Source organism: Myxocyprinus asiaticus, chromosome 41 (assembly GCF_019703515.2).
Source record: "Myxocyprinus asiaticus isolate MX2 ecotype Aquarium Trade chromosome 41, UBuf_Myxa_2, whole genome shotgun sequence".
In the NCBI taxonomy this organism is placed as follows: domain Eukaryota; kingdom Metazoa; phylum Chordata; class Actinopteri; order Cypriniformes; family Catostomidae; genus Myxocyprinus; species Myxocyprinus asiaticus.
The window spans coordinates 32,369,646-32,382,144 of NC_059384.1; the positions used below are offsets into that span (position 1 = coordinate 32,369,646).

At 36.9% G+C, this 12,499-nt stretch overlaps 1 protein-coding gene across 2 annotated transcripts; it reads right to left on the reverse strand.

The window, feature by feature from the left end:
• Positions 1 to 4,258: 4,258 nt before the first annotated feature.
• LOC127431652 (phospholipid scramblase 1-like) lies at positions 4,259 to 11,099 on the reverse strand. Of its 2 annotated transcripts, XM_051682183.1 has the most exons (8): positions 11,039 to 11,099; positions 10,211 to 10,308; positions 9,158 to 9,200; positions 8,774 to 8,994; positions 6,611 to 6,772; positions 6,267 to 6,293; positions 5,754 to 5,912; positions 4,259 to 5,436 (listed from the first exon to the last, which is right to left on the reverse strand). In XM_051682183.1, the coding sequence occupies exons 2-8, from the start codon at positions 10,295 to 10,297 to the stop codon at positions 5,407 to 5,409; spliced, it is 729 nt and encodes a 242-aa protein (XP_051538143.1). In that variant the 5' UTR covers positions 10,298 to 10,308; positions 11,039 to 11,099; the 3' UTR covers positions 4,259 to 5,406. The 2 variants fall into 2 exon arrangements, with proteins under 2 accessions (XP_051538143.1, XP_051538144.1); XM_051682184.1 differs by lacking the exon at positions 6,267 to 6,293.
• Between the last annotated feature and the right edge of the window lie 1,400 nt (positions 11,100 to 12,499).

Genomic DNA, 12,499 nt, shown 5'->3' on the forward strand with positions numbered 1-12,499 from the left:
ATACGACAAAAATATATTACTGTTGTACAAAACAAATGTAATCCTTATAATAATAATAATAATAATTCAGTATTATATTGTATCATAATACAATTCTTCTTGGCTACAAAAAGTGAGTGAACTTGTAGTTTTTGCACATCCTGTTCATTCACAAAAACATATTTTAGTAAAAAAAAAATATTGTTTTTTATTACCGTATTTTTTTTATTTTTATTGGTGCATCTAATTAAAATTATTAAAAATTGTTCTTCCTTGTGTTAATTTAGTGAGAACAACTGTGGAAAACATGCCTTCATTATTTTTAGATTTTTATTTCATGCATTAAACATTTTGAGTATACTTGGTTACAATGGCTGATTGGTTGAAATTATGATTCCTCTGACTTTAAACACTTTTAATGGCATTTCAGAACAAATACATAATTATCGAGACATATATAGAATATCATCAATAAGCTGAAAAATTTTGAGCTTTCATTTTTGTAGCCACATCACCCAACCCTACTAGTAATCATAGCAGTGCTCTGGTAACCATCCAGAACACCCTATCATTGTGGTGAGATGTTCTTCAGAAAAATCTAATGTTTTCAATTGTACTTTCAAATGAATATACCATTTAGGTTCAATGCAGGTCTAAAAGGGACAATTTTTGTAATTTCAGAAGCATAGTGATTACACTCATAATTACAAAAAGAGAAAAGTTCAAACCATGAAATCTGGGTCATTGCACATGATTACATACCGGTCATGACGTTTTTTTTTTGCATATGCTTTAGCCAGTAATTAAATGCCCCTTTACGGAAAGAAAGGCTGGCTCTTAAAACAGTACACAGTGTGCATCAATCTCTCCTCAGATTTTCTGTTAGTCATAGTGGTTTTTTGTAAAGTAATGCAAACTGTTCTGTAATGTCACCTGAATTATTAAAATACAATTTAGAAGCCTCAAGAATTATTTGTTCTTTGCAAACCTTGCAACCAAATAGACTGAATAATTCACAGGGCATCCAAGAGCAAATCAGTATCAGCATCCTGATACTATAAACTCGCAATGTCCTGTGCATCAAATTAAATGTATGGCTTTCATGAATGGTGACCAAAATTTAAAAGCTCGAAAAAGCACAAAAATTAATCAATAAGACTCCAGTGGTTTAATCCATGTCTTCTGAAGTGATACAATTGGTTTTAGGTGAAAATACACCAAAATATAACTCCTTTTCCACAATAAATCTTGACATCAGCAGTCTACTTGGTGATCATGATTTCAAGCTTGATTACACTTCCTAGCACCATCTAGCGCTCTGCACATACGTCAAGCACTAGGAAGTGTAATCAAGCTTAAAATCATGATCGTACTTAGAGACTGCAATGGCAAGATTCTTTGTTTGTGTTTAGCAGAAGAAAGTCATACACATATGGGATGGCATGAGGGTGAGTAAATGATAAGAGAATTTTCATTTTTGGGTGAACTAACCCTTTAATAAAACTATTTTATCATCTTCCAGATAAAATGTCTGATTGCTTAGTAAAGTAGTTTCGAATGTAAGGGGCTTATTCAGATGCTTAACATTAAGTATGAACAATACTAAGCCCAATAGAGCACAACAGAGCTTCTTGAATCTTGATTCTGAAAAAAAAATAGTCTCCCATTTCTTTCTTATATAGGGATTTCATAAAATCTTTCATAAAGGGATGTAAAAGCCATGAACCAAACCAACCAGCTCTGATATTGATCACAACATTATATACTTTTATTTAAATTAATATTTGAAAATCAGACAAAAAGACAAAAGGACATGTGAAGAGGAGGAGACTGCTCAGCCGATTCCCGCCCCCTACTTTCCCTTAAACAGAGACTTTGCCCATTACATTAGTGCCGAAACCCGGGAAGGAGGAAGAGCACATTGTCTGGAAGAACTCGCTGCTGCCATCCGCCAGGAGACGGAGGAGCCGCTGCCATCCGCCAGAGGGTGGAGGCGTTGCTGCCGTCTGCCATGAAGTGGAGGAACCCTTGCCGGCCGCCAGGGGACAGAGGACCTGCTGCATCTGCTGGGATGCAGAGGAACCGCTGCATCTGCTGGGACGCAGAGGAACCGCTGCAGTCCGCCAGGGGGCGGAGGAGCCGCTGCCATCTACCAGGGGGCAGAGCGGCTGAGGACCATTGGACGGCGTGTTCGCAACCGGCAAGCCAGCTTTCTCTCTCTCTCCCCTCTCTGTCTCTCCCCCTCGCTCTTTCCCTCTCCCCTCTCCCTCCCCTCGTCTCTCTCAGGGTCCAAGGAGTCGGGGAAGACCTGCTGGTAGAAGGACGGCCGGAAGGGCAACACCTCCCCTCCAGGAAGGGAGTATGTCAAGCCAGAGGTTTCCCCAGCATGAATCAGGTGGTTGAGGAGTGTGATGTGACGAGGAGGAGGGCATGGCCGGGCCGTGAGGGTGCAAGGCCGGCGCAGAGTCACCGAATCAGCGGGAGAGGGATAAAGGAAGAGCCGTTGATGCCAGAGGTAGAGAGAGAGAGAGACGCACGCGGCTGCTGTGTGTGCGCGCGTGTCTGTTTGTTTTATGTTATGATTCAGTTTCTTTATACCATTAAAAGTTTACGTTGACTGCTCAGACGGTTCCCGCCTCCTCCTTTCCCTTAAGCAGAGACTTTATCCGTTACATTACAAGATTGTGTACTTACTGTACTGTCTTTAATGAGGGAACAAACTACAATCCTACGAAGCATTGCGAATAATGCAATTGAATTAAAAACAACGGGAAAACTTTTTTTTTTTTTTTTTTTTACTATTGAACTATTTTAAACTATTGATTTAAAGTTGTTGATTATAAGTGTAGAATCATTATATTTAAAGCATATTGCAAAATACTTTGATATATTGTATAAACATGTATAAGTAGTGTTAAGAGTGCAGGGAGACTTGATTGCATCATTCACAGTGCAAGATGTGAGCAGGCAGTCGCTGCAGAGCTCTTTTGCCACCCTTTGTTTGCTGATTGATGGAAAGTTCTCTGCTGGATCATGGGTAGTTTAGTTATTCACCATTTTTTTATTGAATTTATTTTTTTATTTAATGAAGTTGAAATAACATAGACTGATGGCTTCAACAGAAGCATATTCCGTTAATTAGGTAGGTCTTTCTTTGAAGGTTTATAAATGATCGTTAATAATTACTTCCTCTAAGGGGGAAAAAAAAAATATGTTTTTTTGTTAGTTCCGGAACCAGAGTGTTGTGCTCTATTATGACGCTTGACTTGCTTGCCTCTTTAGAGTCCTCATTCCTTTTAGTTTCCAACAACTAAGAGACAGTAACGCTGGTTTCACATATCCTCTGTGAGTGGCACATGAGCAGCGCGTTTTCGTTTCAGCGCCCATATTAACAGATTACACCCTTCACATTGCAAGTGTGAGTCACAAGGTGAAGTGTCCCAGATGTAGCAGTGAGCAGATAGTTTCAGCATTGAGCCTATTTTTGCCATGCAGCTTATGCTGAACTCAGTGGCTCTGGGTGTAGCAGAAAACTAAAATAATCAGGAGATTATAGAAAAGACGCAAAAGCAAATAAACAGTATTTAAACCGAACCTATTATACAATATATAGGTCTGCATATGGACCAACCTTTTTGGAAATTTCAGTCTTTTCCCAATCAAGTAGATAGGAGCTGTGTGCTTGTTTATGTTTATGTTGCTTGTTTACAAAGAAAATAGCTGCCCAGCCTGCCCAAGAGTGTTCCAAAGATGACCGCAGCGTGGACTGACTTGTCTTGAAAGAGGTTTTGATATATTAACTAATTATGACCAAGTACACTGATAAACAAGTGCAAGTGAATGCTCGCCATTGCAGTAGATACCTAGAAAAGAGACTTGGCCAATGTGAAAGCCCAAATGCAACGCGTTGCTCACACTTCGCTCACTGAGTGTGTGTGTATCTGGCTTAAGGCTAATTTAATACTAAAGATAGTCAAAGTATTAATAATAGCACATCTGCCGGACAGATGAAACTGAATGATCAGACAGAATATCATTGCCCATGAGAGTTGCGTCTTCTACGAAACAATTCTCCATTTACTGCAATTCAGATCAGAGTTTACTGCCTCGTGTGTTTTCATTACGCTGATGCCTAAAATCTTCATTTCGACACAAAGAGTGTTTGTCTGACTAAACATTCAAAGACAATGTTTCCTTCAAGACAAATATAATGAAATGTGTTGAAGTATAACTAAAAGTGACAGAAATAAGTTCACTGACCACAAAATTCTTAGATAAGACAGTGTAATTTATAAATGTGTGTTTACCACTGGATGAACCATTGTAACTCCGACATTAGTAATGTGCCAAAATAAGTAGTTTTACATTTGTTTACACACACTAGAACAGTACCTCTCTTAGAATACATTCTGTATTACAGTACGACGTGAACTATACAGTAATGGGTGTTCACAAAGCATTGATGGTTAGCATACCTGAGACATATCAAACATTAATAATAATTAATTTCATTTGAAAATACACAATAACTGAATGACGAGAAAACAAACATAAAACAAAGTATTTATGTATGCTTAAAGATCAGCATTGCCATCTAGTGGAAACACTGAGTACTACTAAAAATGACCTTAAAAATTCCACAAATTATATTATAGCTTATGTTGACAAAAAAAAAAAAAAAAGTAAATCATACAATAAATAAGAAATTGCTACTCATTTCCATGACAAAATGATGTTTTTGTCCACTTGCAACAGTCTGCCATACATGTTTGCATGCAAACATATATTTTGGGGTTATTAGTCAATAAACGAAAAGTGTAGAGTAAAACTAAGAGTTTGTACACAGTAAAACTAATTTTATGTTAATACCAGTATAGATTTTGTTGGTTCAGGACACAAAATTTGAACTATATGTTTAGTTCAATTTTGTTTAATAATAGTAAATTATTTCAATTAACCATTTTTGCTCATTTTTTGGAACTCCACAGCCCCCAGTCCCCAATTCACTTTCAAAGTATGGAAAAGAGCAGCCAGGACATATTTTAAACATGTCCTTTTGTGTTTCATGAAATAAAAAAAAGGTATACGGTTTTGAAATTACATGTGGGTGAGTACATGATGCCAGAATTTTCCTTTGTGGGTGAACTATTTCTTTAAAAAGCTATCTATGGCAGGAAATATTCACAATAATCTGTTGTGTATATAAAAAATAAAACAATACACTTTAGTTAGTACAACCAGTTATATCACACACCTGAAGCGACTTCACAAAGTCTATAAAAGCTCATTCTTCTTCTTCTTATATTCACAAGCATTCATTTTGCATTCACAGATGTATGTTGTGCAAAGGTAAATGTCGAGTCTTCTTTTTTCAACCGTTTTCACAGAGCTGGACGTCTACCACCCTCACATGCTTCTGCATAGCAGTTAGTTATTTGTTTCAAAAAACATGAAATCCTGTTGGGGGAAATAAATAATTACTAAGACTTAAAGGGTTGCTCCAAACCTATATGACTTTCTTTCTTCTGTGGAACACAAAAGGGGACGTTAGGCAGATGTTTAGTCTCAGTCACCATTCACTTTCATTGCTTTTTTCCATGCATTAAAAGTGAATTGTGACTAAAGCTAACTTTCCGCTTAATTGCTTAATATGAAAAGAAAGTTATATGGGCTTGGAACAGCAAGATGGTGAGAAAATGATGACCAAATGTTCCTTTTTGGGTAAACTATCCCTTTAAGAATGATGTTTTAATTAGTTGTATTCTTATACTCACAATAAGAAAGCAGGCTCCGATCATCACAGCCTTCATTCTCACATCAAGATCCATTGGGAACTCAATTCCAAAGTTGTCTGCATCAGTGAATGCCTCCCGGAGAAGTCCGGTCCACTGCTTGCTGATCTTCCCGATACGGACTTCATCCATTGTTAAAATCTTTCAACAGACATACAAACCAATAAAAGACATTTGAAACATGTTTAAAAATGTCATGTTTAAAATCATTGCTATATCACTGAAATCTCCCAATACTAAAATAATAACCCATATGTATGCACATGTACTTGGCATATTGCATACTCTGAATAACACTTCCCTCTAGAGGACATTCATAGACAAAGCCTAAACAGAGAGCAGCGGCAATGTAACATACTGTAATATAAATATTTTTGAACATTTACTGTGGAGTCCAAAAGTCTAACAGCACTAGTGAAAATGCTCTTGTATTGTATTTTTCTAATTTAAAGGGATAGTTCACCCAAAAATGAAATTCTCTCATGATTTACTCACCCTCCTGCCATTCGAGATGTCTTTCTTCTGCAGAACACAAATTAAGATTTTTAAAAGAATATCTCACCTCTGTAGTTCTATATAATGCAAGTGAATGGTGACTAAAACATTGAAGCCCCCAAAAACTCATAAAAGGCAGCATAAAATTAATCCATGGGAAAGAGCTGTGTGAACATTATGTTCAACATCTCCTTTTGTGTTCCATTTAATTAGCAAGTTATTCAGGCTTGGAACAATATGAGGTGAGTAACTGATGACAGAATTTTTTATTTTTGGATGAACCATTCCTTTAATGTCATAATACTTTTATAAAAGTTTGATCACAGGGTGTTTGGAAAAGATACCTCAAAATCCACATCTGGCAGGCAGCTCCAGCCACAGAAAGGGCCATGGAGCTTGAGAACTGGCTGTCTGTGTTCATTCTGAATGGTAAACTTGGGGAAGAAAGGGTGCCACTGCTGTAGAATATATCCCACTGTGTTCCCTGGAGGAGCTTGGACCTCCAACTGAAGCAGGAGGAGAGGATGAGAAGGAAAAATGTGGTTCAGAAACATCCTAATAAACATGAGGTTTTGTTTGAACATTAAACATCAAGAGAAAACAAATGCGGTTACTTTTGGTTTAAAGACCTCATGAAATCAAAATCCTGTAAGCTTTGAAGCCATTTACAGTATTTGCTAGTGAATTCATAAAAGTTAACAAAATTAACTTTAAGAACATATATGCATAATGTATCCAATGTACAGTCTTTCTGTTTCTGCAGAAAGGACCAAGGCTATTTGAAAAGAGTAGCCACAACATCCTGATTCAATAAATACATCATCACAAGAAATAAAACTGCACTCGTCCAGTCATTTCGTGGGGTCTTTAACCCTTTAAGCTCAAATGGGCCTGCAAGAAAAATACATTGTAAAAGTATTAATAACTACAGACTTGGGGGCCTGGATAGCTCAGTGGTAAAATACGCTGGCTACCACCCCTGGAGTTTGCTAGCTCGAATCCCAGGGCGTGCTGAGTGACTCCAGCCAGGTCTCCTAAGCAACCAAATTAGGGAGGGTAGAGTCACATGGGGTAAACTCCTCGTGGTCCGTTCTCGGTGGGGCGTGTGGTGAGTTGAGCGTGGTTGCCGTGGTGGATGGCGTGAAGCCTCCAAACGCGCTATGTCTCCGTGGCAACGCGCTCAACAAGTCATGTGATAAGATGCGCGGGTTGACTGTCTCAAACGCGGAGGCAACTGGGATTCATCCTCCGCCACCCGGACTGAGGCGAATCACTACACGACCACGAGAACTTAAAAGCACATTGGGAATTGGGCATTCCAAATTGGGAGAAAAAGGGGAAAAATAAATAATAAAAAAAAAATAAAAACAAAAAAAAAAAAACTACAGAAATAGGTAATAGTACAAAATGGGTATCATTTGAAAGCTTAGAAGCTCTATTTTCCAATGCATGCAGGCATTATGACCAAAACTTAACAAGTGCTTTGAAAATCAGAAGTGTTCGGTTTTGATAATTTATCAAAAGTTTTGCACTGTGCATATTAATGTTGGAAAGCTCTAGAAGTAGAAAACAAGCAGCCTTGTTTTACTCACAGATTGAAGTATAGCGAGTAATAGCCAAGGATACGTCTTTGACATTTGTTTCATGTGAACAGGTGTTGCTTATATACCATGTTTTCACTTATAACTTCAAGAAAAACAAACGGAACATAAAATACCATTCACATACCTAAAATAAAATCACATACCATTACTTAGAGGTGGTGATTATCTTTCAAATGAGCCACACACAAGGTAATCGGATGCATATATCATTAGATAATCCACACGAAGCACAATGTGCACACATCATCTGGTATCTTGCAATCTGGCTGAAAATACGTTAGCTTTCCTGGATTAAATGACATCATCGGAAACGTAGCATCATGGAACGCTAAACCAATCGGATTGGGTTCAGATCGGTGCAAAAATCATCCATATTTGGTCAGAGAGACATGTGATTGGTGACTGTTACATATGGCCACCAGGAGATGGCACCAAGTACATGACACAGACTCAATGATGCCTCAAATGGCACAGACTGAAACTCATTCTGTGAAATCTCATTACTAAAATCATATCTGCATGCTATGCAAACCTTTAGTCATTGTTGTGTTTGCATGTGTAATAAGTACAATTATTATGTTTTATTTGTTTGGAGAGGCTTTTGGACACTTGGATAAATTATATTTGTAATGCTATATCTTTTGATTGCTTTGTCGTATCAACACAAAAAATTTCTCAGTTACAGGTGACATGACTGGGAACAAAACAAAAGCAGTTTTTTCAAAGCCACCTTATTTACACCCAGAGATATATAATGTTAAATCAGAAAAAAAAATAAGGGAAAAAAGTACATTTTTGGCTAAAGTTTTTTGTTAAAGTGTGGCTCTTTGATACACAATAGTGAAAGTAAATGTTCTCTTTTACAACAAAAAGGAAACAAGAAACAAACTCCAAGCAGATCACCTCTTGCAGACAACATGGGAAGAAACAGGACATGCATTTGAGTGGACGGTTGACTGTGATGATTTCCTGTCCAAAGTTATCGAGGACGCGGATGGTGAAAGATCGCAGTGGGCCACAGCACTGGCGTGTCAGACAGTCGTTCTCCTCCACTGCGTAGTACACATTCTGACCCATCGTGTTACGGATCTCATATTTGTTGTTGCTCTCAAAGCCTGCCAGGGCTTTACAAAATCATACAAAAAAAAAAAAAAAAAAAAAAAAGGTCAGGCACAGGACTGTTTAATTATTCATTACTTATATTTAATTATTAATTATTTTATTTATTATTAAATGACCTAATTCATAATATTATGACAAATATATGTCCATGTCTAAGTAACATACCTTCTATGATCTCAACTTTCTGTTTTATGAGAAGCTGATCTATCTGCGAGAGTAGAAATACAAGTGTTTTACTGATTTACATATATAAACTATCAGAAGGTATTTGTTTGGATGGAAGTATTCAAAGGTATTGTATATTGATAAACTGTATGTGGGTGTTTCTTCAACTTCAGGCATTTTTAGCATTGTGAACTTGAAAGTAAAGTCTTGTTAAAAACTGTTTACACTCTCACTAGTTTATTTAATTTACTAACAATGTCCAACAGTGTATGTACATGCATCGCAGGAGATTTAAGTCATGTAAATTCCCACCACAGTGTCATCTCCATCACATCTCAAATTCTGTATTGTGTTTAATAGAATTCCATGGTGGAAATGACACTGATGGAATTTATATTGTTTACGTTTTTGAAGTAAAATGGCCCAATCCTTTTTCTTGCCAAGGCTAATTTCATAGCTAACATTTGATGTATCCTAAATACACACAAAACAATACACTTTTTTCACACTTTTATTTTTTATTTAGCATAATTTGGCAAAATTACAGCTTGATTAGAAATTATGCCCAATAAAAATTTTATGCTCACAACTGATATTTACCTTGATTATTCTTTGTTTTCTTCAAACATTACTTGTCTCATGTTTCATCTTAAGCATGCTCTTCACTGACACTTTTGCTGATTTGGTTAACAAGTACACTAACTTTTGAACCATCTGTATTTGGGACAAAATTGTTTGGTGTGGTGGAAATAACGCCACAACTTGTAACCCTTTTTCCCCCAATCATTATACACTTTGGGACCACAACAATAGTTTTATTTAAAGTGGGTCTTTAGTGGCATTGTACAGTAATCAAGAATTTATGCATTTTGAATGGTTTTTAAAATGGGTCAAAAATGACCCAAATGACAAAAGAAGGTTGCAGTTTCTTAAAACAACAGGAGGGTTAATAAAAATCAACTCCTGGAACAAGAAATTGCCCGAAGTTGAAGAAACACCCATACAGTACATACAATTCACTTCTTTAACATGAAATTGATGCGGTCATCTCACCTGTGTCAGGTACTCTAATCCAGGCGGACAGCCTGGTATACCTTGATTGGGAACCATATACATATTCATATGGTCATATGGTTGCATGGTCACCTTATCTGTGAAGGGTAAGAGGAAAGATATGTGTGAGTCAATGAGATTTTATCATCAACTACAGGTGGGGTTTTAACAAATAACATGGATATTGACCTTTTTTTAGGTTATAGGTGTACGATTTTAAGCTGTATATGTATTTTAGATGCTGTAAGTGATCCTTGTTTCATTTAAGTTTATTTTTGCAGTTCACTTAAACAGTTTTGTTGTGTAACAAATAAATAATACATGCACTCTCTTAGCTAATATGAGCTTATTAAAACCTTCATGTATTATTATTATTATGACTGCTGTCACTGCTTGACAAGTCAGTCTAACCACCCAGGTCCAAAAATATCAAACCAAGACTGGTCTTTCTGAATTAAAAAGTTGTGTATTTATGTGTGCTGAGCTATTACAGTTCTTCATACACAGAGAATGATATAAGTCCTATATCTGAACTATGGATACAAATAAAACTGTAAACACTAAATATGCAGTTCATGGTATTAATCTTATAAATCTCCTGGAAATAAAAATCTGGATAGAAATCTGTTCTCGTTTTAAGAGGATAATTTGAACAGAACCAGAAGAGACACAACAGCTTAGTTCTTCTAGTAAGTGGGCTCAAAGCTGATCGGTCCATAATAACAATCGATTTAACACCAAACAGATAAAGACCAACACATGTGTAAAAACATCGTGACGCTTAACAGGCGCGTGCTCACTAAATCTGTTTACAAGATAAAAACTCACCTGCGTCTTGTTATGATAAGGAGTATAACAGGCTGACTACAGAGTCTTAGCCCCATATTAAACGACACATCTCATTGGCTAAAACGCTACTCACATGGTCCAAGACTGCTTTTACGTCATTACGCTTTTATCAAGATTTCCCGGAAGCGAATTAACAAATCCTACTATGAGAAAGGCTACACTAATGAATATTAATACCGTAGCGTTGCGTTCGCCCTGTAATCCTAAGAAGACGCTGGCGAAGGCGTAGCTAATTAATATTTATAAGGCAGCGGATACAAAATATGTCAGCCTGGCCTATGGAATATTCATAAGCGATACCTTCATCATAGTAGGATTGGTAAATTCGCCTCCACCGTATTCACCTTATACGCCAGACGCAGTGGTTCCCAACCCTGTTCCTGGAGGCCCCCCAACACTACACATTTTGGATATCTCCCCAATCAGACTCACCTGATTCAACTCATCAGCTCGTTAGTGGAGACTCCAAGACCTGAATTGGGTGTGTCAGAAAAGAAGTTTAAACAAAATGTGCAGTGTTGTGAGGCCTTCAGGAATATGGAGTTATATATGTGCCAAAATTATGTGCTTGCAAAATTGTATAAGAGCGTGCAAAATTATATTTTGAGCGCACTAAAATGTTCTGTGCACTCAAGGTGGGTGCAGTTCCGAGCAACATAGCAGTCATGACAGTGATGAGACATATACCAATTTACAATAAACATCAGATTTACACAACACAATGTACATATCTAATATACACATAATTACACACAACACAATATACAAATAATATACAATATGCACAATATAGAATACACAGTATACAATAAAAATAGTATATATAAAATATACAGTAGGTTGTATTGTGCTGTATTGACATTCAGGCTGTCGGTTGATAGTCAGTTTCAGTGTGAATATAAGAGAATATATTTTATAACAGTCCAGTGTGAGATAATAAGATTAATAAAGTGCAGCGCTCATGTCTTCTTGCAAAGATTAATCTTCTTTTTTTTTTTTCGTGTGCAAGATCTCACTCGTTCTCTCTCCTCTATTGCCCTCTGCGTGCGCTCGGAACTTTAGACTGCTCGTTTGCTTTTCCTACTGTATTCCGACAAGTCCCGCCTCCTACTAGCAGAAGAGCCAACAGGCACAATGCTCCAAGTTCAGTACACACTTTATATACTGTATGCAGTTACCATTACAAAATATATTTACCCTGTGGATTATAGACATACCAGGAATGTAAGGCTTAATTTACTGTAATGTAAGGTTTTCAAAATATAGTAGCCTGAGATCATGCAATGCTAAGAATTTCTTTCTAATTTTTTACAACTTTTTGCAGTCTAAAACAATTGAGGTTTGATATACTGTACATTTAATTTATCCCAAGCTATTACAGGAGACATAATTAGCCTATTTTCCTTTTCTTCCATTTCTTCTCATTAATCAGTTTTACCA

What these genes read in the sequence shown, in the direction of transcription:
- LOC127431652 (XM_051682183.1), bottom strand. Translation starts at nt 10,297, where the DNA reads ATGCAACCATATGACCATATGAATATGTATATGGTTCCCAATCAAGGT. An exon ending in GATTAGAGTACCTGACACAG is followed by an intron (nt 9,201 to 10,210) that starts GTGAGATGACCG and finishes CTACTCTCGCAG; the next exon opens with ATAGATCAGCTTCTCATAAA. An exon ending in TGCCAGATGTGGATTTTGAG is followed by an intron (nt 6,294 to 6,610) that starts GTATCTTTTCCA and finishes TGTGTTCTGCAG; the next exon opens with AAGAAAGACATCTCGAATGG.